This window comes from Papaver somniferum, chromosome 1 (assembly GCF_003573695.1).
Source record: "Papaver somniferum cultivar HN1 chromosome 1, ASM357369v1, whole genome shotgun sequence".
In the NCBI taxonomy this organism is placed as follows: Eukaryota; Viridiplantae; Streptophyta; class Magnoliopsida; order Ranunculales; family Papaveraceae; genus Papaver; species Papaver somniferum.
In genome coordinates, this window is record NC_039358.1 from 16,141,457 (window position 1) to 16,167,127 (window position 25,671).

A 25,671-nucleotide genomic window follows, 5' to 3' on the forward strand; every position below is an offset into this window, starting at 1 on the left:
GTACGTTCTCAAAGTTTATTATGGGCAAGACAATCTTGTTAAAGATGTTCATACTTCTTAAATGAGAAAGAATCTAGTTTCCGCCTATCTTGTTAATAACAAGATTGAGATTACAAATTTGTTGAATTTGATCATTGCACAACTGCGAATGATATATTATGAATAAAATGTTTGATATAGGACGCTAACCCATGTATACAGATGTTATTGAATATCATGATTATCCAATATTTTCATCATCCTTGATATTGGAGAACATGATGGTAGAAGATACTCCTCCCCCATCAGATGGTTTCATCATTTTTTGTGCGATTCTAAAAATATATCAAAACAAACAATTTACTTTAAAGCTCTCGAACACAATCTTTGTATAAAACGATTTGGGTGAGCTTGTTGACGTAATTTTAGTTATTCATTTATTTATTTATTTCTGACAGATTTTAGTTATTCATTTATTTATTTATTTATGCTTCTGTCTTTAGGAGGTTATGACTTTATATCTTCCACTATTTTTGTTAAAATAAAATACTTCATTTTTGTCATGTGCAAATACACTTGTGTTCTGGCTTTAGCCGTTTGACAACTTGACACTGGCTGGATGGAAAAAGTACCAAACAAAAAATAAATATTCATCTCCGTCCCAAATTAGTTGAGCTAGTACAATTTAGAAATGATTTATCTCTCAAACTATTTCACGAATATTCGTAAATTTTATATCATTGAAAAGCATTTTAAAACACATATGTAACGAATGTAAACATGACTATCAAATGATATAAAATCAACTATTAATGGGACAAAATTTGAAAATGACTAGCATTCGGGACGAAGGGAGTACTATTTTACTTTTACAAATAAGGCACATATCTCCGATCACGATATTAAATAGGAGATATATCCACAAATATCCCAAATTATAACGGCAACATGGTCTTCATATCCTTGTGCATTGTTCTGATAACAGTAGTAACCTGTTGAATTTGGTCATCACTTGAACATGCTGACAGAAGAACTTTCGCAGTACCTCCGTCCGGATAACATCCAGCATCAATCATTTCTTCAAATATTTCTAGACATCTCAAGTACTGTTTCTTCTTAGAGTATGCTCCCATTCTTGAAGTCCATGTAACCACATCAGGTTTCAAATTCTTACTAGGAAGAGATCTAAACAACTCCTCCATTCTCTCCAAAAATCCTGCTCGACCATATACATTGATCAATATGTTATAGGTGCTTATGTCAGTTGTGTACGGTCCATTTTCCATTGCCTTGAAAACCTCTTCCATTTTCGATAAATTACCTGTTCGGCCGTAGCTATTAAGCATACTGTTTAAGACATATGTGTCGGGTTTGAGACCGGATTTATGCATTTGGTTCACAATTTCTTCGCATTTAGCTATGTTTCCGGACTTTGAGTATGCTGATAGGAGTAGCATATGAGACTTCATTGTTGGGGTCATTCCGTGTCTTTTTAGTTCTTCGAATATTGCTCGGGCATCTAGAATTCAAGAGAAACACCATACAGATAAGATAAAAGAAAGTGGAAATTTGAGTTGGCCTATAGATCCAATTTAGCAACACTTGCAAAACAAAAGTAGCCACTGCAATTGGGGATCCTTTTTTCTGACGAGAGTTAGGATGTTGATGAGTTTCGACCTCGACTTTTGGTTATTAGTTATTACCACCGAAAAATTTCACCTCCATTAGAGATGTGAGCTGGAGATCGAATGGAGAATCTCTAACAAATGAAAAGACGCAATCTAGAAGAAATAAAGCTTAAAAAAAATTACCCTCATGAAGACCAGCTCTGCCATATGCATCAACCATAATATTATATGAAGCTCTATCTGGATCACATCCCATATACTGCATGAGCGAGAATATTTCGGCAGCCCCCTGGGCAAAACCTGCACGACTGTTGGAGTAAGTGGATTAGCATTCCATGGACAGTATTGCAACACATGTTATATACACGCATTACAAGTAGTACCTGTAAGCTTCCATGAGTGCGTTGTAAACATAAACATCAGGCTCATAACCTTCTTTCTGTAGCTCCTCAAATATCTCTTCTGCTTTCTCACAGAGTCCTTCCCTTGCAAATGCATTGATTAACGCAGTGTACGTGCATATATTAGGCTCGCAGTTTTGACTGACCATTTCCATGAATACCTTTAAAGCCATAAAAGACCTACGAGCCTGCAAAAGGAAGAAAAAACAAAGATGGTAAAAATAAATAAAATGCAAGTAATATGAAGACAGTCAGCATTGGTTTTGATGGTAGTCAGCACTTGGCAACATACATTTACAGTGTGCTAAATGATTTTGCAAGAAACCGTTAGGTTTCTCAGGGAAAAAAAAAACGATTCTCCGGACACTTGTCTTACACAAGTAAAACACCCATCCAAATGATGCCGATAATTTGAACACGAAGTAAACTGAACAGATAGGAAAACAATTGAACAAGGGATCAAACATTCAACACACCTTTCCATATAAATTAATCATCATGGTATATGTATCTGCAGATGGCTGGCAACGATCTCTCTTCATCCTCTCAAAAATCTCCACTGCCTTTTTTGTGTTTCTTCCTTTTAATAATCCATCAATATAAGCATTGTACACAACCACACCTGAGTCAAAGTGCCGATTTCTCTACATGAATTAAATTTAAACACAGTTGTAAGTAAATAAAAAAGTACTAAAGCTAATAATGTGATGGTTAGCTCTATTAAGGCCGTGCCTCGTATCTGGTGAAGGAAATATAAATTGTTTACTAGTTTATTATTGTAGTCCACAACAAATTGTTTGGGTTAAGTGGCAAGAAAGGCGGTGCATGTTCACAAACCATAAGACTTCAAGAACTGCAGATATTCACAGCCCTACTTCTATCTATGAGTGTCCAAAATGCAGCTTACAACCATAAGCTAAGCTTGACCCCAACAAAACAACTTGTTACATTTGCATTGTGAGAAAACACCGAATACAAACCTGACGAACGCCTCAACCTGACTTGCAAAATATTTGCCTTATTTTTAAGTGACAAAGAAAATCAGTTGGTCACTTTGTGGTAGGTGATCAGGATGTTGCCATCAGCATATGATTTAGAAGACATGAAATTAGGTGTACGCATTAGCTGGAAAATGAGAAGGATATACATACTTGGGGGAAGCCCGTACTTTTGCATCTCAGAAAACACAGCTTCAGCTTTATCTAGCAACCCTGATGAGCAATAGGCTCTCAAAAGAAGTGCATAGGTATCTTCATTAGGCACTATTCTTCCATCCATAAGTTGGAGGTAAATCGATTCCGCCTTTTTGTAATGAGATTTTTGTCCGTAAGAATCTATCAGTAAATTATAACACATGATATCTGGCTGGAAAGAGCTTCTGTACAAAATCCATTCACACACCTGAAACAATGGTAAAGCAAAACCATTTCTTAGAACTGTATTTTGTTATTACACAATTGGGTAATTAACAAACGAGGTCGATGTGCACAGTCCGTACCATGATTATTGGATCCCATTGTTTGTTGAGACGAAGTTGAACAATTACATTTATAATGTCATCCCATGTAGTGTGAGTTGGACTAAGAGAATCAAGAGTGTTCCAGATTGTACTGATGCCATCTTCTAATTGTGCTTCGTTATAATTCTGCAGGTAGTTGAGTAGTTGCTGACCGGTGGGACTCATCACTGGGAATACACCATCTACAAACCCATTCCCGTACTTCCATCCCGTTCCTCTCAGTGTACCGCCTTCAATGTAAAAACAGCAACACACATTCTTAGATAAATGGGCATGCATATATCATCAATGTTCCTCACATCTAGCGCAACCTCAACCAAATAATTGATTACAGTAAAACATTTTTAATATGTTACTCGATAATATAATATTTTCATTAAAATAATAAAATTTTGTGGTCCCGACTTCGGCTCTTAGTGTTAAAATAATAAATTTTATAATACTATAATATAATGCATTCCAAAAGTTCTCCTTAAACATTAATAGGTCCCAAATATTATATAAAATAATAATTCTGTTAGAAAAATAAAAAATAATTTTCATTTTCAGTACATCGCGAAGAGAACGAACCATGGACCGCAAAGACATCCAATTTTTATAGTGTATGAGTTACTAGTTTTTCTTCCTTGTCTGGATTATTTTGTAAATGAGAAATGTTGTTTTTTACAATGATTATTTCTAAGGTTTTGGGCCTTTTGGCTTTATTAAAGCTATCTCTAAAACCCAAAGCCTTTCTACTGAAAAGCTCCCAATTAGGCCAGTAGCCGACGCCTAGCTCATACACCAAATAAACACTTGCTGACGTTGTCTATGTCATCTCCTAAATGATATGCTGTCAGAAGCTCTTAATGAATTAAACCAAATCCCAAGTCATTCCCCCTTTAAGCTAAAACATCCTATCTAGGAATGGAAAATGAATAGTAGTTGCACTCGAAGATAGAAAACTCAGCTCTTAGAGTGCATCAATTGTTGAATTTGCTACTACTAATTAAGAAACATGATAAAATAAATAAGATTAGTGTCAAGTGCGAATTAATCGCATACCTTTCTTCCGGGACAACTTCTTATGATCGAAGCTTCTTAATTTCCCCCGTTTGTCGATAAAAAGTGAATCCCTCTTGGCAATAGGCGTGTCATGATCAGTAACTGTAGTAATCCTAGTAGTTCTACTGTTATTCTTGCTGCGGCAGCATATCATCCACTTGGTTCTAAAGTTGGTCTTCCTCCTTGTGCTGCTGCTCCTGGAGTAGAATTTAAGGGAGTTGCAATCAGAAAATCTACAAGTGAAAATGCCTTCCAGTTCCATAGATTCACTCTAGTGCATGCATCAATTTTTTAGACTGAGAGGCAGAGCAAGAGAAAGAGTGTTGAACGATTTTGTTGGGTTATACGTTATCTGTTGATTTTCTTATCTTTGAGGTGAGGTTGTGGTGCAGCTGGATATTCTTATACAAAACAAAATACTTTTTGTCTCTGGGATACATATAACATATTTGCCTGATTTGGCAACAATGAATGGGAGGGTAAAAAATTTTGAAATTGGATTTTGTACTGTTTTAGTTTTATTTATTTTTTAAATTTTAAAAAAAAAATGGATTTTGTTGTAGGGCTTATGGCCCATAGATATGCGGCCCAACTAGGTAGTCAGGATTTTCCCATGGTTGTATATAAAGCATACTCTGCTATGTAATATGGTTGCTGCCCATCAATAGAATTTCTCTTGCCGTTTCTCATATTCTTGATCTTCTCTCTGTTTTTCTCTCAAATACGTTATCACGCACGAAGTTGTACCGCAGAGCTATATGGGACCGATTGATTTTTTTTTCTTTTTCTACATGGATGATTTCCATCAACTTGGAATCGGATAAACTAAGTTGCAATTTTTTTTTCTTTTTTTCTGTTTTTGATTTTGGCATATACGTTGGGTATTTTTTTTTTTTGGTTAAACATAATAAATTTTTTTGGGTATTTTAAATGTGCGGCGAAAATTAATTTAATCAGAAATTAGAGATTATTTTGATTTATTTTTGGTACGGTTCATGCCTTTGATTATTTTGGGATTTTGGGATCTGGATTTTTGGTCGTAGTTAATGGTCGTGGAAGAAAATCCTGGGAAAAGAGGAGAGTGAAAATCCGTATGTTCCGATCCGGGAAGGTCCATTTTAGCCTGGATTTGTTACTTCCGTTTGTTTTTTGTTCTTCCACTCGTACCCTAAGAAGCTGGAATCAAATCACACATAAGGAAATCTATTTTTTTTCTCCCTGTGTTCCCTGATTTTGGCATCCCTAATCCATTCAATTTCATAGTACTGATTTTGGCATCCCATAATAGTAATCCGTTTAATTTCATAGTAATCCGTTTAACTTCATAGTATAGTGATAATGATTTAATCGTGTGTTTATGATATGATTGATTGGTGCGGCGTTTGGAGGAGAAAGGGAATCAACCAGGAGAAAAGGAATCTGAATGTGTCCTGTGAGAAACGAAAGTCTGTGCGAGGAGAAAGAAAAATCGTCATGTGGGAAATATCCGGTCCAACCCACCCGAACCGACCCACCCCGGTCCACCAGAACCGATCCAATCCGGTTTACCAGAACCGATCCAATCCGGTGTTCTGTTCCTGCTTTCCTTTTGGGACATGCACGGCTAAATATTTTCTGGTTCTGTTGATATACAGGGGAACCAACAAGGTATGTAACTATAACACTAATATGGGCTTGTACATTGAATACTTGTTAGGCTTATTTATTTGTTTTTAGAACATGCCTAGTTTCGTTTATTTGTGTCTTAAGATAAGTCCATATCATATAAAGAGTCAATTTAATTATGATTGTTAATCATTAAGAATTTTGGTCTTAATGCTTTTTGTTCTCTTGAATATGATATTGGCTATAATTGAATGGTGTATTTTATTTAATTGGTTGTACCAACTCAATTCCAATGTATTTATTTGGGGTTTAGAAGTAGTTGAGCACCATTATTGTGTACATGATATTTTCTCCCCAAATTTGAATGTTCTGTGGGATGTAATCCATTTGCTCGACTATTAAAGAGTCTGGGGGGCTTAGGAGAGCCAGAGAAGAAGAAATTCGAGTTTTCCCAAACTCGGTTTCTGCTGTTGCTGCACCAAGAACACGAAGAACATAAGACCCACACCGAGCAGTCTTATTTTGCTACAGTTTCAGCGACTGTCGCCCGACAGTCTTATTTGTTACAGTGATAGTCTTATTTGTTACTGTCGCAGGACAGTCTTATTTGTCGAGGGTCGTAGTTTTCTGGTTTGTAACAAATATAATTGTTACAAACCCGGCTTTGAATTATTTCTCCCTTTTCATCATTTGTAAACACCCTTTGAGCAATAATAATGATTTTTGAGCGTGTTTCCAACATGATGAGCGGCTAATTCTCCCACAACCAAGGCAATGAGGAAGCTATTTACGCATGAATAATTGGTAACTATTTTATTTTCTCTAATATTTAATTATAATTCACTCAATCACTGCTTTTGCAGAGTTTTAAATTGTTTGCGTAATTTTCCTAATCAGTTGTGATTCAATTAGATAGGTTATGCTTTGTTTAGATAATCTATGCTTAAGGGATACAATTGATGTTTGAGAATTTGCTTGATTATTAGTGAGTTAAGATATAAAGGACTTAAAAGATAATTAGAGTTTTGGATTATTTACCATCATTAATTCATGTGTAATAGTGGAATCAGTGTCTTGGTTGTATTCTCGTACCTCTCGCCTACTTTGTTAATATTTTTGTATATAATTTTATTAAATATTTAAATTTAATCTTCACAAGTCTGAGAGTTTGAACCTCATTATTACAACATCAAAAAAAAACAATATCATTTTTAGAACCCAATATTAGTCAACCTTTTATGCGTACCAGTTGGTAACTGGATTTAAGCCTGACATTCATGTTCTTACGCATTTTTGGTTGCACTATATATGTGCCATTACGACTCCACCTCGTACTATGATGGGTCTTCAAAACTGTTAAGTATTTATGTTGGAAATGAGTTCCCAACAATTATCCGCATTTTAAAACTTTTGGCAGGAGATCTCTTACCACTAGATTTGCGGGTTATCACTTTAATGAGACAGTCTTCCCGTCGTTAGGGGGAGATAAGAAAAAGTATTTTCTAAGGGAACGACAGGAATTGTCGTGGTGTGTTTCCACTGTGTCTCACATTATTATTCTACTCCACAAATGTAAATGTGAAGTGATAAAGAATATTCGATTTTCAGAATGTACACTGATGTTGCTAAAGTGATGAGATCACACATACCAGCTGCAAACCTACCTGCAAAGTTACGAATTCTCAATACGGGATATACACCATAGACTAAGGTGTTGCAACTACACTCAGTGGAAGTATGGTTGAGGCCGTGGCTCCGTAAAGGAAGTTGGAGAGACCACTTGGTTCAATCAATCCTCACCTAGAAAGGAAGTAGGTGAGTAAGGCACAACTTATTTACATCAGAAATCATCTCTTAAGATTGTCTCTGAATATGTCCATGAATCAAACTGGAGGACGCCCCTAAGTTTTAAATGATTCTAGAGAACAAAGAAATCCTCACGTATTATGAGAATGCATATAAGTCAATGGAAGGATCATGTGTGCACAATGATGATATAATCCATAAATAGTTTCTCCAGAAGTAGAGCACAATGAGATTGAACCATGCTTTATTTTGATTAATTTCAAATAAATAGCATATTTGGCATATACAATCCAGGTAAAACTTGGTTCTTTGACAAATATACAGGTATTTGGTGTGGTAGTGCTAACCAACCAAGTGTAAAGCCTATTGGACATACATGATTAATTTTTCACAAAGCATAATGAGAAGAAAGAAATATTAAAGGATAAAGACTCTCCTTGTGGCGCGAGGTTTCTCACAAAGCCCTGGAATTGTTCTCTTGTAATGAACTTCATAGTGTTCTGCTACTCAGTTAGCTTGGTAATTTCAAAAGGACTTGAAATGAAACATATGTGGTTGTTACATATCTCTGAAAGAATCAAGAGATAGAAGATATTTATAAAAGTACTTGATAGACTTTTTTTACCCAAATCAAGTGACTCTAAACCACAGAGTGCGTTTACAGTTAGATAAAACGCTCACTTATCGATAGAAGCAATCAGACGGATGTGGTATACCCGTCTAAGTGACTATTTGATTTGGAGGGGATAGAAAAGTAAGTTATTTTCACTGCGTATTCACAAGAAAGTTCTTGATTGGGAATTGTATCTATGTATGTCGATGGTACAGACATGATGGGTACTCTTGATGTAATAAGAGACCTTAAAAGCTATTTAAAATCCGAATTTGAGATGAAAAGTCTGGGGAAAGATCGACCGAATACTGAACTTGTGGTATATTATTCCACCAGTTTGCATTTGTCTAAAATTGTCAGGAAATTTAACAAAGACATGCATCCTGATAGCACTCCCATGATTAGTCGAGGCCCAAATGTAAGTAAGTGACCATTTCGTCTACAGAAAGATAACGAACATGTGTTGGGAGATGAAATTCCCATATCTAAGTACAATAGACGCATTGTTGTACTTAGTATAATAACGTACTCGATTAAATTTTACATCATCAGTGAATTTGTTAGCTAGATATAGCTCAACGCCAACGCAACGTTATTGAAATAGTATAGTGAATGTAATCATGTACTTAAAAGTAACCATTGACATAAATTTGTATTATCCCTAAAAATACATAAAAATGGAATGCTAGAGGAACTACAATCCAAAGGTTGTTGATTATGAAGGAACAATAATATCTTCTCCAAGGAAAGCAATCAGGGGGAGATATGGTAGACTATTTTCTAAGTCATTACCGATATTCAGTTTCGAAAAGTACATGACTAAAGGAACAGTCTGGAAAAACTCTGAAAGTAATCAAGGGGAGATGCTGACATCAGGGGGAGGATCCAAGGATATGATGTCGACATAATTTACTTCGAAATCGAAGTTGTGTTGTACTCTTTTTCCCTTCGATCGAGAATAGTTTTTCCCAAAGGGTTTTCTTACTCGACAAGGTTTTTAGCGAGACAACGCTAAATACATCAAGTATGTTGAACGTTGAAGACATAAAGATCGCGTTGATATTACTGAAAATATCTGAATCAAAGAAATAAAATGCGATAGTCCGTTAATCAACGTAACTTCCAGAATCAACAACAGGGTCTTATAAACATTCAAGTCACCAAAGTAAAGTGTGATAAACTCCTTTTGACTGCATTAGACTAATGAAAATTGTCTGACGTCAGGGGGAGGATCTAATGGTGTGTTGAACTCTTTTCCTTCACCGAGGTTACTTTTTCCCACAGGGTTTTGTTGCTCGGCAAGATTTTTAATGAGACAACAACAAACACCGGGAAGTAATTTCCCAACTAAGGCTACTGTCTTTCCCACAAGGATTTTCTGCCTTAGGAGTTGTGAAGCAACTAGTCAACTTCAATGGAACAAAGTGATCATCTGCAACAGATCACCTTTACTTGCATCTGTCACGTTGTACTCTTTTCCCTTCTCCAAGGTTTTATCCCACTGGGTTTTCCTTGTCAAGGTTTTAATGAGGCAACATATTCGAGTCCAACTATGTTCTAAGTTTGCTTAATGTTGTACACTTTTTCTTTCGTTCGGGTTTTCTCCCTCTGGGTTTCCCTGGCGAAGTTTTAGCGAGGCAATTAACTTAGACTCATCGATCTTTGAAAATCGTATTGCATGTGATGAACTACATTAAAGTACGAGATAGCATGTGAAATACTACATGTGAAGAGTTTTACCAAGGTTTTACCCCACTGGGTTTTTCCTTGTCAAAGTCTTAATGAGGCGATTGATTTCGTCACAAGTCATCAAGGAGAGGACGACATTTGAAGAATTACATTCGAAACACTATATGTGAAGCACTGCGTATGAAGTTCCATTGGACCGCACAAGGGGGAGTGTTGTAGGGCCTATGGCCCATAGATGTGCGGCCCAACTAGGTATTTAGGATTTTCCCATGATTGTATATAAAGAATACTCTGATATGTAATATGGTTGTTGCCCATCAATAGAATCTCTCTTGCCGTTTCTCATATTCTTGATCTTCTCTCTGTTTTTCTCTCAAAGAGATTTGTCTTCTTCTGGAAATTATTTTCCTGGTCATGACTCATGAAAACTAATGGAGTGTAGTTCCTGTTTCATATTTTAAGAGTTTTGAAGGGAGATTCAGTATTAAGAAAACAAGGCATGCTCACCTTAAATGAACAGTTTGTATTTGCTAGTATAACCTGAGAGCTGGCCATCAATAAAAACAAGCAAAGCATGGCCATCTGATAATACTGTTGAGTACAGGATTCTTTACAGAAGTAACAAAGGCTTTGTATGCAGGTCAATAACGACCTACAGTTTTAAAATAGTGAAAGCTTGTCACTGTGTATCTCGTCAGAGAGATTCAAATGCTTTTCAAGTGCGAGCTGACTTTGATAAAAAAACGAGCAAAGCATGGACAATGATACCAACGATAGGGAAAACAAAAATGGTATTGACGTATAAGGAATGAGACATCAATCAATAATATTAGCAGTAGTTACTGTTTACGGAGCTAATTCCTAAGATAGTGTTGGCTACTAAATAAAGATTAGATACATATGGACGCTATTCATCAGACTGAAATGATGCAACTTGAGATCTAACTGTATCAGAGTTGAACAAATGAAAAATTGACAACTGATGTAACTGTGGAAGTAGGCATAAAGTGTGTGAATAACCACAATTTAAGTGCAAACTCATCCATTTGGAGGAAGCTGCCAATGTAATCATTGTTCTGAATCCTGGTTGTCACCTGCAAGGTAACTGGCTCATTATCCTTCCCATGGAGGTGGAAAATTAGCTTGTTGAATTAGGTTGGTTGTAGTCAATGACAGGAGAAAAACGTAGAGACTGTTAATTATCACAGAGAACTGCACCTGATTGACTAACTGTTCTAATGAAATTTATCGGTCGGTGAAGACAAACTTTAGTATAGTTGCCTATTCAATATTATGATTTTGCCTGCATATGCTTATTCGACTCCCATGTATAAACAAAATAAGTCACTACAGTGGACATCAACCCACTGAAACAAGATCGGGTCACTAACAAAATGCACAATTTACAAAGCAATATAGCTTAACCCAAAATAGAAAACCTACGCATATAGTTGGATTGATGATATAGAAACAGAATAAAAGTAATTTTTATATATATTATTATCAATCACAAAGTGTCAGTAACATTAGGTTCACATGAAGGTTACTTGTTAATGAAACCCATAAATCTACATAATGATGTGAATGTTACTACCAAAACTCAATGAAGATTACCAGTTTATAAGTAGGTATCCAAGGTTGGGAAACTCCTGTAACTGCTTGAAAGGTGAATTACGTCTTTCTGAACTGACTTCATCGCTGGCAAAGCTACCATGTTCATAGTGATGCATAAGACTGAATTCAAACTGAACTTTCTTCCAAGGTCTCTCCATCCATTGCCACTGCCTGGAGTGTATATGGTGGACTTCTAAATACTTGGACCGCGACACATATATTCCCACAACTTTGAACTCATTTGTTGCAGAAACGTTACCAAATCCGAATGACCAACAAATATACTCATCATATTCATCAAACATGCCTGACTTGATTTCTGGAAGCACAACATAATCTTTGGTGAAAAAGTTACAAATACAAACAGATCTTTCAGGGTTACAGGAACCAACAATGCGACCCCCAAAATTTGTTGTTGAATTAAATTTTCTAATTCTATCAATGGGTGTTGTTACATCATGATTCTTACTAAATTCAAAACACTGAAAATTTCCATCCTCATCGAAAGAAAGAAAACCCAACTTACGAGAATTATCCTCAGCTGTAGATGTAAGTGCATCTGGGAGAATGATGGTGTTAACAATCATGTTATCATTCTAGAGTAATGTGCATATCTTTGCACATTCATTTTCATTACTCTAGGATATACTGAAGATATTCAGTATATATTAGTTTCTTTGTTTTCTTCATTTTCTGTAATATACTTGTTTCCCTTTTTAGTATTGTATAGCATGTATATAAGAAGCAGTGCTTCATTGTAATTGATACACAATCAATACATAGAAATCTCAATTCCATGACTACTCTTGTCATGGCATCAGAGCCAAACAAGATCCAACCTTCCGCTGCAAACAACCAATAGTCAGATTTCTTATCAAAATTTGAAACCTTCCACATCACTCATGTGTACCCCTCGTATCCTTGATCTTTTTTTTCTACCCGTGATATCTTTTTCCATCCACCATGTCTCGAGAAGACTCTCAACCTATCACCACCAAGTTTGATGGACCAAACTATAATCTCCAAAAAAACTCATCAACATCACAAGCCGTGTCTCCTTATCAATGTAACTACTGCAAGGATTTTGGACATACCGTGAACAACTGCACATCACCAACATCCAGAAACATGTGTGAAAAGAGGAGGAACTTTAATACAAATACACCAACAAGATTCACTACAACACGTATCTCATCTTGAGATAGAAAAGAAACATGAACCGTCTCTAGCTGATATTCAGGCGATGATCAAACAAGCTATATCAATTGGTAATAATCCCACAATAACTTCTGCATTTGCAATTCCTACAGGTATTTTCTCAACTTAATGGTTTCTCGACTCAAGTTCTTCCAACCATATGAATTTTAATCCTCAGTTCTTTGAGAGTTTGCATCCAATAATAACTCCTAAAATTCATACTGCCGATGGGTCTGAACTAACTGCAAGTCATATTGGATTGGTTAAATCTTCCAACAAATTGTGTATCCCTGATGTACTTCTAGTTCCTAAGATTACCATGAATCTTATCTCTATCGGTCAACTATGTGATCAAGGGTTTAAAATTAACTTCTTTTCTTCTGGTTATGTTATACAGGATCCAAGGACGGAGAATCTAGTTGGGATAGGCCGTAAAGTGGGTCGACTATACCTCCTAGAGATGCTCATCATCCCTCCACAATCAAGAAACCAAGTTTTTGCTGTTTCAACCTCTACATCACCATCCACCACTTCCCCATTCATGTCTTGACATTCTAGGTTAGGTCATATTTCATTCTCTCGTCTTAGTTACATGATTATAAAGGTCTGTTAGGATCAACTCAACTAGATAAATAACCTTGTTGCATTACTTGTAAGCTAGATAAACAACCGATACTACCTTTTAATAGAAGTACAACTTTTTCCGCTGCACCATTTGATCTTGTTCATTCCGATGTTTGAGGAAAATCACCTATTGTTTCCAAAGGAGGGTCTTTATATTATGTGATCTTTATCGATGACTACACAAGGTATACTTGGATATATCTATTCAGTTCAAGGTCAGATTTCTTAAAAATATATACTGAGTTCTCTACCATGGTCAAAACCCAATTTACAAAAACTATTAAAACCTTCCATGCTGATCAATGGGGGGAATATATATCAAATCCATTTAAAGAATTTCTCAAGTCTGAGGGTACCCTTCTTCAATTGTCTTGCACAGAAACCCCTGAACAAAACGATGTTGCAGAACGCAAACATCGTCACACAATAGAAACTCTAGATATCAGTTACTTTCTGCATCATTTCCCTCTAATTTTTGGGGGGAGTCTGTCCTTACTGCCGTATACACAATAAATCATATCCCAACAGCTGTTATAGGTGGTATATCTCCATATGAACGTCTCTATGGTGAAATACCTAATTATTCAGAGCTTCGTGTTTTTGGTTCAACATGTTTTGTTCTTCTTCCAGAACGGGAATGCAACAAACTCATTAAAAAGAACTCAATCTGTGTATTTCAAGGATATGGGATTGAAAAAACAGGGTATCGTTTTTATGATCCAGCAAGTCAAAGACTTCGTGTCTCGCGTCATGTAATATTTTGGGAGAAAATACCATACTTTTCCCCTCCAAGAAGTAAGTCATCTGAAAATTTCTCGTATCAAGATCCTTTTGATATTAAGTCGCTTCCATTAGAACCCGTCTCTGACACCCCTATTCCTGAGACCAGTATACCACCAGAAAGTCATCAATCCTCCATTCCAGATACTCTAGATATACCTGAATCTTCGTCGAACCACTCTGCATCTCATATTGATACTGATTCTCCAGAACAGGATCCTGCACCTGAAGAGATTACTTTAGCTCCTCGAGAAAGGCGTCCACCAGCTAAGTATTCTGATTATCATTGTTATCTCTCAACTATTTTATCCTTAAATGAACCTAAGAGTTACAAGGAAGCATCAACAATTCCAGAATTGCAACACTCAATGAATGAAGAATTAATTTCTCTTGACGAAGCTGGAACATATGACATGGTAGATTTACCACCTGGAAAATCTGTAGTAAGATGCAGATGGGTGTATAAGATTAATACAAGAGCTGATGGATCAACCGAATGCTATAAATCTCGCCTTGTTTCTAAAGGTTATACTCAGGAATATGGTATTGATTATGAGGAAACATTTGCACCAGTAGCTCGTATGATAACAATTCGTACTCTTCTTGCTGTTGCTCCTGCTCGTGGATGGGATCTTCACCAAATGGATGTTACAAATGCCTTCCTCCATGGAGACCTTGAAGAAGAAGTATACATGCAGCCACCTCCAGGATTGCCTCATTACCCATATCAAGTCTGTAAGCTTCGTCGAGCGTTATATGGTCTCAAACAAGCACCTCGTGCTTGGTTTGAGAAGTTCAGCAGTGTTGTTACTCAATATGGATTCACTGAAAGTGCATATGACTCTTCCATGTTCCTTAAAAGGTCAGATAAGGGATTGTTCTTTTTCTTCTCTACGTTGATGACATGGTTATTACTGGGAGTTATTTGGAAGGAATCAATGCTCTGAAATCACAGTTAAGTATGTCTTTTCAAATGATAGATCTTGGCCATCTAAGATATTTTCTCGGTATTGAAGTTGATCGATCATCAAAAGGATATTTTGTATCTCAGGTGAAGTATGCTACTGACATTATTCATCGTGCAAGATTGACAGATAATAAAGCAGTCGATACTCCTCTTGAGGTAAATGTTAAGTATAATTCTACAGATGGAAAGATTTTATCTAATCCTACGTTATATCGACAACTAGTGGGTAGTCTTAATTATTTGACTATCACACGTCCAGATATTAGCCATGCAGTGCATGTTGTGAGTCAATTTATGTCAGCTCCACGTTCGACACATTATGCAGTTGTTCTTCGAATCCTGCGTTATCTCAAAGGTACATTACATCAAGGACTACATTTTTCTTCAACATCTGATTTAAAACTGAAGGATACTCCAATTCTGATTGGGCTGGTGATGTAACTGATCGTCGATCAACTGTTGGATATTGTATGTTCCTTGGTAATTCTCTAATTTCCTGGCGTAGTAAGAAACAATTTGTTGTTTCTCGTTCAAGTGCTAAGGCAGAATATCGAGCTTTATCTCATACTACATCGGAGATTGTCTGGCTACGGTGGCTTGTTGATGGCATGGGAGTTCATATTTCAGGGCCTACTCCATTATTTTGTGATAAAAAGGATGTTATTCATATAGCACACAATGATGTCTTTCATGAATGAACAAAACACTTTAAAATTGATTGTCACTTTGTTAGACATCATTACAAGAAATAGACTATTGGGCTGCATTATGCTACTTCAGAATTACAGATTGCAGATTGTTCACGAAAATACATCCCTCTAATCGACTTCAGTTTCTAAGTTCCAAACAATATGTCTTGTAGACCATTACTCTAGAATCATGCTATCATTCTAGAGTAATGTGCATATCTTTGCACATTCATTTACATTACTCTAGGATATACTGAAGATATTCAGTATATATTAGTTTCTTTGTTTTCTTCATATTCTGTAATATACTTGTTTCCCTTTTTAGTATTGTATAGCCTGTATATAAGAAGCAATGCTTCATTGTAATTGATACACAATCAATACATAGAAATCTCGATTCCATGAATACTCTTGTCAGATGGATCATTAGAAACAATATTTCTCCAAAATTTGCAGACTGATTTACAATCAAGAACCAAGTTACACGGCTTAAGATCTCTAATGCAATCTCATATAGTAGTTTATTGAAATAATCCATGAGATTATTGTAATCTTTATACGGGGGAACAAAAATTTGTTAAGGTTAAAAAATAGTGATGGAAAATGGGGTTTTTTCTACAGAGTTAGGGTTAAGAGAACTTTTAGAAGAGGTGGACGATTCAAAGAGAGGGATTGGAAATGTTTTGAGCGCGACTGATTCATACACTTTAAAATAGGAACATATACATACTGGACGGGGTACTGGACTGGATCAAGGTAAAAGTTATTACTCGATAATTTCTTAGCCATACCGGGGTAGACGTTTTGGGTAATAAAATAGTAGCAAATTAGTATAGGTCTTTAGCAGGACCGAAAAAAAAGTAACAGAGCTCTATTTTGACTAACTATAGTAGTTTTCAGTTTTTCTCGTGTTCCGTCATTTTCATGATTCGACAATCTATTTTAACTCAGGATATAAGTATTTTTTAATTTTTTTTGTATTCCATCACTAGATTGATTTGATTTTCTTTGTTACATTTTATTTTATTTTTCTAGTACAATCAAAATAATCCCTCTCATGATGTACGACTCTTTCTCTCTGTATTCCAAATGAGTCTTACCTTCTCAGCCACCTGATCTTCTTCTTCTCATGTTTTCTCAAGTCGTTATCCCTGTCGTCTAGTGCTCTAACGGTCTTTTCTAGCCGGATTTTCTTGCCTCTATGACGGAATTTCTCCTCTGAACTTTCCTTTCTCCTTTGCTCTCCATGATTTCGTTTACCAAACCCAACTACTAGTTATTTATCCTTCTCATTATGGATTACTCCCACCTAAATCACCTAAATCAATAATGCCATTGCAACTGCTTCAACTCATCATTTGGAAATCTCACAGGCACCTCACAAATCACAAAAACAATCTTAAAATCCCCGGAAATTACAGGTATCACAAATATTACAGAGCTTACAGAGACAAAGAACAACATAAACATCACCAATACCACCTCAATCACCCCAAACATCAATACTGTCAGCACCAATCACACTCTCAGAAATTTCCTGGATGTTTCTATACACATACTAAACAGAACTCCTCATTCTAGAACCAACTTTAACAAAACCATCAACATCACTAGAAACCCTGAGTTCTATCTCAAGACCCATCTATGCAATCAAATCTCTGATCACTATCACCCACCAATTTACCTGCTCTTCCAATTCACTGCCTCTCTCAATAATTTAAAAGGGGTAATCAAAATTAACATTCTAATGAATTCTGAGCAGTGCATTACCAGGAAATATGTATCACAACCCATATAAATCCTTTCAAACCAAACAAATGATATTTCAACCATCCACAACTACTACAATCATTCTTACAGAGTTCAACAACTAAACAATAACGAATTAAACAATATCCAAATCATTCAAAACAATTTAAAAAAAATCAAATAACATATCTCCTTCTTCTCTATCATCTTACCAACTACAAAATATTTCTTATAATCATAAGATTACAGGAATTAGAGAAGGAAGGTCACAAAATTCACTTACTTCTTCTGCTAACGAGTCTTGCTCCGGGTCCCCTGACTGACGCTCCGAGTCCGACTCCAAGTCATACGCATAGAAGGCATTGGAGACCGCATCACCGGTGGTGGAGTCTGTTGTTCACCATTAGGAAAGACTTTTCCTGGTCCATCTCCCATGCCATGACTAGCCTGTTCAGGTTCAACAGTCGTTGGCTTACCATTGGCAGAACTGCCTCCTGGCTGAGTTGGATCAGCAGCAGGATCGGTGGCCGGTGGTGGCATTCATAGCTCGTCCAATACTTCATATTGCGGTACAAAGGGAATCCATCGCTGGGAATCACATTGGCTCATCATATCGCCAAGGTTGTGCATCCATCTGACGAATTTTAAGCATAAATTCTGCGGGGAGGGTGATGGATTGAAATCCAATCCTACTCAAGCCGGAGACAAGAAAATTATCAGCAACAATGGCGACACCCTCATGCACTTGGAATGGCCCATACCTTGGATGATAAGCGTACAAGATCCAGTCATCATCTTTAGAACCATATCGCCGTACGAGGCTTAACAGTTGGGGAAAGTTCTTCCGAAGCATCAACATCACTCATATCAACATTCACAGGAGGATTACTAGTTTCACCATTCTCTTCATTGGCTAGATGTCTAACTCCACCACCCTCAACTCCTGCTCCATGCACCAGGAAAGGATTACTGGTATCCTGATTGATTGGAGAGGGCTTTGGTTGATTGAAAAATTGCATAAGACGCTCAACTGGAGAATCAACCAACAACTCATGCACGATTCCTGATGGTCCATCTTGCTGCAAACACTCCTCTATTTACACATTTACATTGTGCTGCAAATCATCCAAATACCAGGAAAAATTTTCCCTAAAATTTGGAGATTCACATCCCTGGGGAAACACAATCCCATAAGGCAGGCAATCTACACTGTATTCAGTTGGGTACCAATGAATTCGGGGCTCAATAGACATTACTAGAGAAATCATCGCTTATCTCATCATTACTTTTGGTTTCACTTTGTGACTCTTAAGATATTACTTCCCTGTGGGTTCTCATAGAGGACCTGAATATTACTTTGTATGATGAAGAAAGAGCTAACAACTCTGGATCTTCTCCTAAGTCTTCAAAAATTGCACAACTTATCCACGGTACTAATTATGTGACTTGGGTTTTCATGGTGATCCATTCACATGGACCAGTAATAAACATGAAACATGTAAGAAAATATCAAGATTATATTGAAAAAGCAAGGGTCTAACAACCACACCCAATATTTCGTTTAGACAATTTGTATGAACTAACTTCAATATATTTCCAAGAGAATCAACTAAATAGTCAGACTCAATCAAACAAAATACATTCAAGAGTTATATCTCTGTTTCCCAATGTAATCAGTAAATCAAACAGATAAAAATCCGCGAGCGTGATTATTATGAGAAACAACTTGAACGGTACCAAAGACCAATGTTCAAGTGTCAATCAATTTCAATCAACAACCAAAGGTTGGATTTACCAATTGATTGAACTACACACAACCTGTGATATTTCAATTATATAGAAAATATAATGCGGAAAAGAAATAACACAGACTCCAGAAATTTTGTTAACGAGGAAACGGAAATGCAGAAAAACCTCAGGACCTAGTCCAGATTTGAACACCACACTGTATTAATATGCTACAGACTCTAGACTACTATAAGTTAACTTCATACTGGAATGTAGTTGAGTCATAACCAATCTCACATTGTTTAAGGTACAGTCGCGTTCCTTACGCCTCTGAATCCTAACAGGACTCTACGAACTTGATTTCCTTAGCTGATCTCACCCACAACTAAGAGTTACTACGAACCAAAGTCAAAGACTTGATAAACAAATCTGTCTCACAAAGAAAAGTCTATTGGATAGATAAATTTGTCTCCGACAGAAATACCTACGAGTTTTTGTTCAGTCTTTTGATAAATCAAGGTGAACATGAACCAATTGATACACCAGACTTATATTCCCGAAATACATCCTAGTAATATCAATTACCTCAAAATAATCTTAACAGTATGGTAGCAGAACAAGATATTGTGGAATCACAAAGAATGAGACGAAGAAATTTGTGATTACTTTTTATCTTACCTATCGGAGATTGAATCTCGAGAAAATCTTAGAGAAGATAGTACTCAATAAGATAGAACAAAGTAAGATCAGAATACGCAACCACGGAGAAAATAGTTGGGTTTGGCTTCAGAATCCCAATGAAGTCTTTAAGTCATTAATCTATAATAGTTTTAGAAAAACCTAGGTTAAAGGAGAATCGACTCTAGTCGCAACTAGTATCACACATGAGGTGTGGGGATTAGGTTTCCCAGTTGCTAGAGTTCTCCTTTATATAGTTTTCAAATCAGGGTTTGCAATCAATGTTACCTTGGTAAGCATTCAATATTCACCGTTGGATGAAAACCTGATTAGATTCAAGCTAATATCTTTCAACCGTTAGATTGTCTTAGCTTGTTACATACGAATGAAATGTACCTATATTTAGATATGGGTAACCGTACCTAAACGTGTACACTTAGTTGGATCAATAATAGTTAACCGAAGTTAGCCATATGAACACTTTCATATCAACCTTGTTCATCTTAATCACAACTAGTTCAAATGAGTCAAATGAAACTAGTTATAGAGTTGTTCAATTGTTTATATTCTCATAGAAGTATACAAGACACAATTGAAGCAAAATCGATTTTGATTCATTCGAATCAATTCATGAACATTATAACCACGGTTTGCAAAGATTGCACTCCTTATTATATAAATGTATTTGTTAATGAATAAACCGATTTTAGAACTTAACCCACTCAGGTATGCAAACGGGTACGTATAACTAGAGTTTCAGGCCTGGTCTTGTTTGCCAGTACGCAAACGGGTACGCGTACTGTCGTTCATGACCGACCTCAGTTGAAATCAGTACACATACGGGTATGCATACTATGGTTCCCGGACTTCAACTGTTGAATCAGTACGCATACGGGTATGCATACTAACTTCCCGGACTTGGAATATACTTGCAAAAGTTAGCATACAAGTACGCATACTGTGCTATATCCAATCAATGGTTAGTTGTTCTAAACTTCCATTTTAATTATTGAAACATTCTTAGAAGACGGGAATACCTGTATCACACAAACTATTATCTTTAAAGCAATTTTCAAGTGATCAAATGATCAATACGAAACATTCCGAGTTTACATCAAATAATTGTCTCACACAGATCATGTAAGATGTTGCCAGGTGATTTTCACATGATCATCTTTTGACTTTCGACAAGAATAAAAGATGAACTTGGTTAAATCGAAAGCTTACCAACATATATTTCGAGAAATATGTAAGCGAGTTAAACTCAGCTCGAAATATCAAATGTGTATAAATTAAAGAGTATATAGCTATACAACTTTTGTCTCAATAGGATATAGAATAAAAATAGACTTTTGAGTGATAGATGAGTTCAAGTCTCCACATACCTTTTGTTAATGAAGTTCCACAAGATCCCCTTAGTAGTTCTTCATCTTCAATCGATGAACGCCGTGAAGTTTAAAGCTCAACTACACATTCTATCGTAATCCGAGACATAACTATAAGTAGACTAGAAATCAAGACTTATAGTTTTGACAACTAAACTTGACAAACAAGCTTGAGATAGCAACGCTTTCGAGTTCGACCGAGCAGTGCTCTAACATATATGACCACTCATCAATTATGATTGGATTTTACACTACCCAGACTCTTATCTTAAACATATTCCATTTGTAGGACTAAATCATTGTCATATATCTATTGAGTTTATCTTAATGATTTGCATGGATTTCAAGAACTGGAAATTTTTTGGGTGTGGTTGAGAGGAGATTCTTGAAAAAATTAGATTGCATTCTCATGATTAACACTTCAATGGGTCCGCTGCATATAGTCTAGACCAGAAGCTAGCTGAAACAATAAGAGCTTTATCTCATTGGAACATGCATACTCTCATAAATATTCAAGATAAACTAAAATATCTACAACAAAAACCCTTAATGCTACAACAAGCCAACTCATCGGCAGATAATAAGAAACTAGCTCAATGACATTTTTATTTTTTTTTATCAATAAAAATAAGAAACTAGCTCAATGGCTGGAGCGTAACTTAGGTATTTATGGGTCATGGGTTTACTAACCAAATTTGGCCAATGTAGTGGGTTGTTTATAATGCACTAGAGCATGCATGTTTGAGTCCTATTGTAAATGAGTTTTGTCAGTGTCACAGTAATACAATGGTAAAGTCATTGGGTGATAATACCAGTGACTTGAGTTTGAAACTCGCCAACATCAAATTCTTTACTAAACGAATGACATGTGAGGGAGGATGAATTGTAAAGGAATAAATATGGAGATACATTCTTTATCAAAGATGATAATAACACAAAACATCTTCATGTGCAGGCTAACATAAAAAGGTCATGTAATCCAATTGAGTCTCTTAAAAGGAAGGACGGAAGCTGGTGTAATGGTAAAAAAATTTTAGAAAATATTTTGAATTTTCACGTCAAGGAAATCATGAGTACTTCTCATCTCTAAGAAAATAATAATATTTTACACCTGATAGCAAATTGTATCAGTGATGATGATAATGATGCACTAACCAGAATCGCAATCGAAGCAGAAATATATACAACTTTGAAGAGCATTCAACCATGGAAGGCGTCGAGTCTGGATGGCTTTTCACCGATTTGTTTTTTTGAAACTCACCAGTCTAATATCAAATAACATGTCATTCAAACGATACAAAGATTTTTTGAGTCAAGAAGAATATTGAAGAAAATGAACAAAACAAACCTATGTATATGATTCCAAAAAATCACTTTTCTCAAGCTCCAGGGGATTATAGGCCAATAGCTCAATGTAAATCCACATATTAGCTAAAATCTAAAATTCTGACCTCAATTTTAAAGTCGCTTCTAAACATATGACATCCTCAATGCCATCAACATATGTTCCTGGGCGAAAAATTTCTGATAAAATTACTCTAGCTCATGATCTAATTCACTGCATGAAGAGGAAGAAAATAAAGAAAGTATGTATGACTATGAAGCTTGATATGTCAAAGGAATTCGATCGTGTCGAATGGTCTGTTTTAGACAATATCATGAAAATATTTGGTTTTAATGACAAATAGTGTAGTCTCATACAAGAAAGCATAAGTACTTCTGAAATTAAAGTTTTGTTGAATGGATCACCTTGCAAACCATCTAAACCGACAAGAAATATATGACATGGTGATCCAATCTCATCATACCTCTTTCTTCTCACTACGGAGATCTTCACAAAATCTCTAGCACAAGACGAACAATCCTTATAAATTTCAGGTATCAAGATTGGAAAGAATGCACCTCAAGTAACACATTTTTTATTTGATGATGACTGCTTGCTCTTTGCAAAAGGATATATCCACAATGTTAATAATATTCTTCAAGTCATTTGTAATTTAGTGAAACATCAGGTCAACAGATCAATCTCTAAAAATCCGTTGCATTCTCTACTAAATACTTACATCCAAGACATCATAGATTATTGCTGAAAAGATTAAAGATGAAAACGATGACTTTGGATGAAAATATCTCGGTATACATATAATAAAAAGGACTACTTCTTTCTCAAATCTAGTAGATGGTATGAAGACAAAGCTTACAATATGGAATGAAAATTTTATGAATCAGACAGGTAGGTCAATAATGGTCAAACAAATGGGTATATCTAAGTTACAAGATTTTACAATCAAGGAAATCGACATGGTAACATAATGGATAAAGGTCTATGGAAATAAATCTCTTGGAGGAATGGGTTTGAGAGATATATGTTGCTTCAATCAAGATCTTCTTTCAGAAAAAACATGGAGATTGTGTAAAAACTCTAATCATATATGGGCAAAATCATTAAAGATATTTCCCAGTTGCGTCGGTTTTATATGTTATAAAGAAGAAAAATTCGACTTAGTCTTGGAAAGCATATATGGAAGCATGAAATTTGTGAAGAAGCATAGTTTTTGGGTCGTGGACAATAGGAGGAAAATTTTTACTTGGAAAAATAATTGAGATGAAGTCTATCATATTGAATTTTCTTATTGAATAAAGAGCTTTCAGTTTCTAAAAGTTTCTAATGACATTCTTTAAATGTTTATTAACAACCGGATCTTCATGGAACACTCCTTTTTCAGAGCTAGAATCTTTGACCTGATAAGATTTTCCAGCAACATAAGCAACATTGTATTTCTTACACTCTTGACAATGATCATCAGGCATATCACCAAAAGCTATAATGGTTGTTTTCTTGTAGTCTCTACTAGGGAATACAAATGATAAATAATTGAAACCAAAAGAATTCAAGCATTCAATATCATAAATATCACAAGTACGTGAGTTATGATAAGGAGATGATGTATCTTATTTTTCTTTTTTCTCAAGATTTTTCTAAATTATCGTGAATTATCATCCTTATTATTTTACGCACTAGATTTACTCTTAGAGAAAGTAGTATTGTTCACGGATTTAAGAGAAATACCTATCTCCTTTTCAGATTGCTGCTCAATATCAACAAAAAAGTTACTTACCAACTAGATTTCTCCTTATAGTTTTGGAAGATCATTTGCTTCCATGATGACATATTTTTTAGACTCGTATCTTGATGGTAGAGACCCGAGAAGTTTTCACACAATATCATTCTCTGGAATAGTTGTTCCTAACAAATGCGAGAAATTAACTATCAAAGGAAGTTTTTGGTTAAATTCATCAAAGGTGTCATCATCAGACATGCGAAGGTTTTCCCAGTCAGATGTTAGGCTTTGAAGCCTTGTGTTGTTTTTTCGGTATCCCTTTCGAACACGATTTCCATGGTATCCCAAGATTCTTTCGAAGTTTTATATGTAGTTACATGATGTTGGAGATCTAGGATTATGACATGAATAACTGCATTAAGCCCATCAGAATTTTGCTTTGCTGTGCTACTCTCAGCAACGTCATATTCGTCATTTTCCTTAAACGTGGTTGTACCACCAATAATAATTGTTGGACGATTGCAACCCTTGACGATCTTCACCCATGTATTGAAATCATCGGCTTGTAATAAGAAACACATAGGAATTTTCCATCATAAGTACGTCATTAGTTCCAACATATCCTGGTGGTACGTAAATTTAACTTGGTTGACACAAGTTCAAATTAATGTCTATAGGTTTGACTGCTACAAACACATAATTATTAGGTATTCATAGTGTTTTCCTTCTTTGATACCAATTGAAAAGGAGGGGGTGCCTAGTACACCACCAATATTTTTCATTCGTGAACCTATATAGACAAATTCTTGTACAATCAATATGTATAGATCACAAGGATTACTGTACCTGATTGTATATAAGGTCAACCTAGTATTTACCCGAAATGTAAAAGTTGATTCCAAAAAGAACGAGCC

The 25,671-nt window shown here is 35.8% G+C and overlaps 2 protein-coding genes across 2 annotated transcripts; one reads left to right on the forward strand and one right to left on the reverse strand.

Annotated features, from left to right (window-relative positions):
• Positions 1-745: 745 nt before the first annotated feature.
• Positions 746-4,926, reverse strand: LOC113279970 (pentatricopeptide repeat-containing protein At2g35130-like). The gene is made up of 7 exons (XM_026528603.1): positions 4,572-4,926; positions 3,507-3,757; positions 3,160-3,409; positions 2,485-2,630; positions 1,991-2,196; positions 1,791-1,915; positions 746-1,498 (listed from the first exon to the last, which is right to left on the reverse strand). The coding sequence occupies exons 1-7, from the start codon at positions 4,831-4,833 to the stop codon at positions 915-917; spliced, it is 1,824 nt and encodes a 607-aa protein (XP_026384388.1). The 5' UTR covers positions 4,834-4,926; the 3' UTR covers positions 746-914.
• Positions 4,927-15,460: 10,534 nt separating this feature from the next.
• On the forward strand, positions 15,461-16,164 carry LOC113354016 (uncharacterized mitochondrial protein AtMg00810-like). Its single transcript, XM_026597497.1, has 2 exons — positions 15,461-15,821; positions 15,875-16,164. Exons 1-2 carry the CDS (start codon positions 15,461-15,463, stop codon positions 16,162-16,164), a joined length of 651 nt encoding a protein of 216 aa, XP_026453282.1.
• Positions 16,165-25,671: the final 9,507 nt, after the last annotated feature.

Excerpts from the sequence above, each read along its gene's own strand:
- LOC113279970 (XM_026528603.1), bottom strand. The coding sequence starts at position 4,833 with ATGGAACTGGAAGGCATTTTCACTTGTAGATTTTCTGATTGCAACTCC. Across the intron at positions 3,758-4,571 it reads GAAGTTGTCCCGGAAGAAAG|GCGGTACACTGAGAGGAACG; the intron begins GTATGCGATTAA and ends TTTACATTGAAG. Across the intron at positions 2,197-2,484 it reads TGATTAATTTATATGGAAAG|GCTCGTAGGTCTTTTATGGC; the intron begins GTGTGTTGAATG and ends TTCCTTTTGCAG.
- LOC113354016 (XM_026597497.1), top strand. The coding sequence starts at position 15,461 with ATGTCTTTTCAAATGATAGATCTTGGCCATCTAAGATATTTTCTCGGT. Across the intron at positions 15,822-15,874 it reads AATCCTGCGTTATCTCAAAG|GATACTCCAATTCTGATTGG; the intron begins GTACATTACATC and ends TTAAAACTGAAG.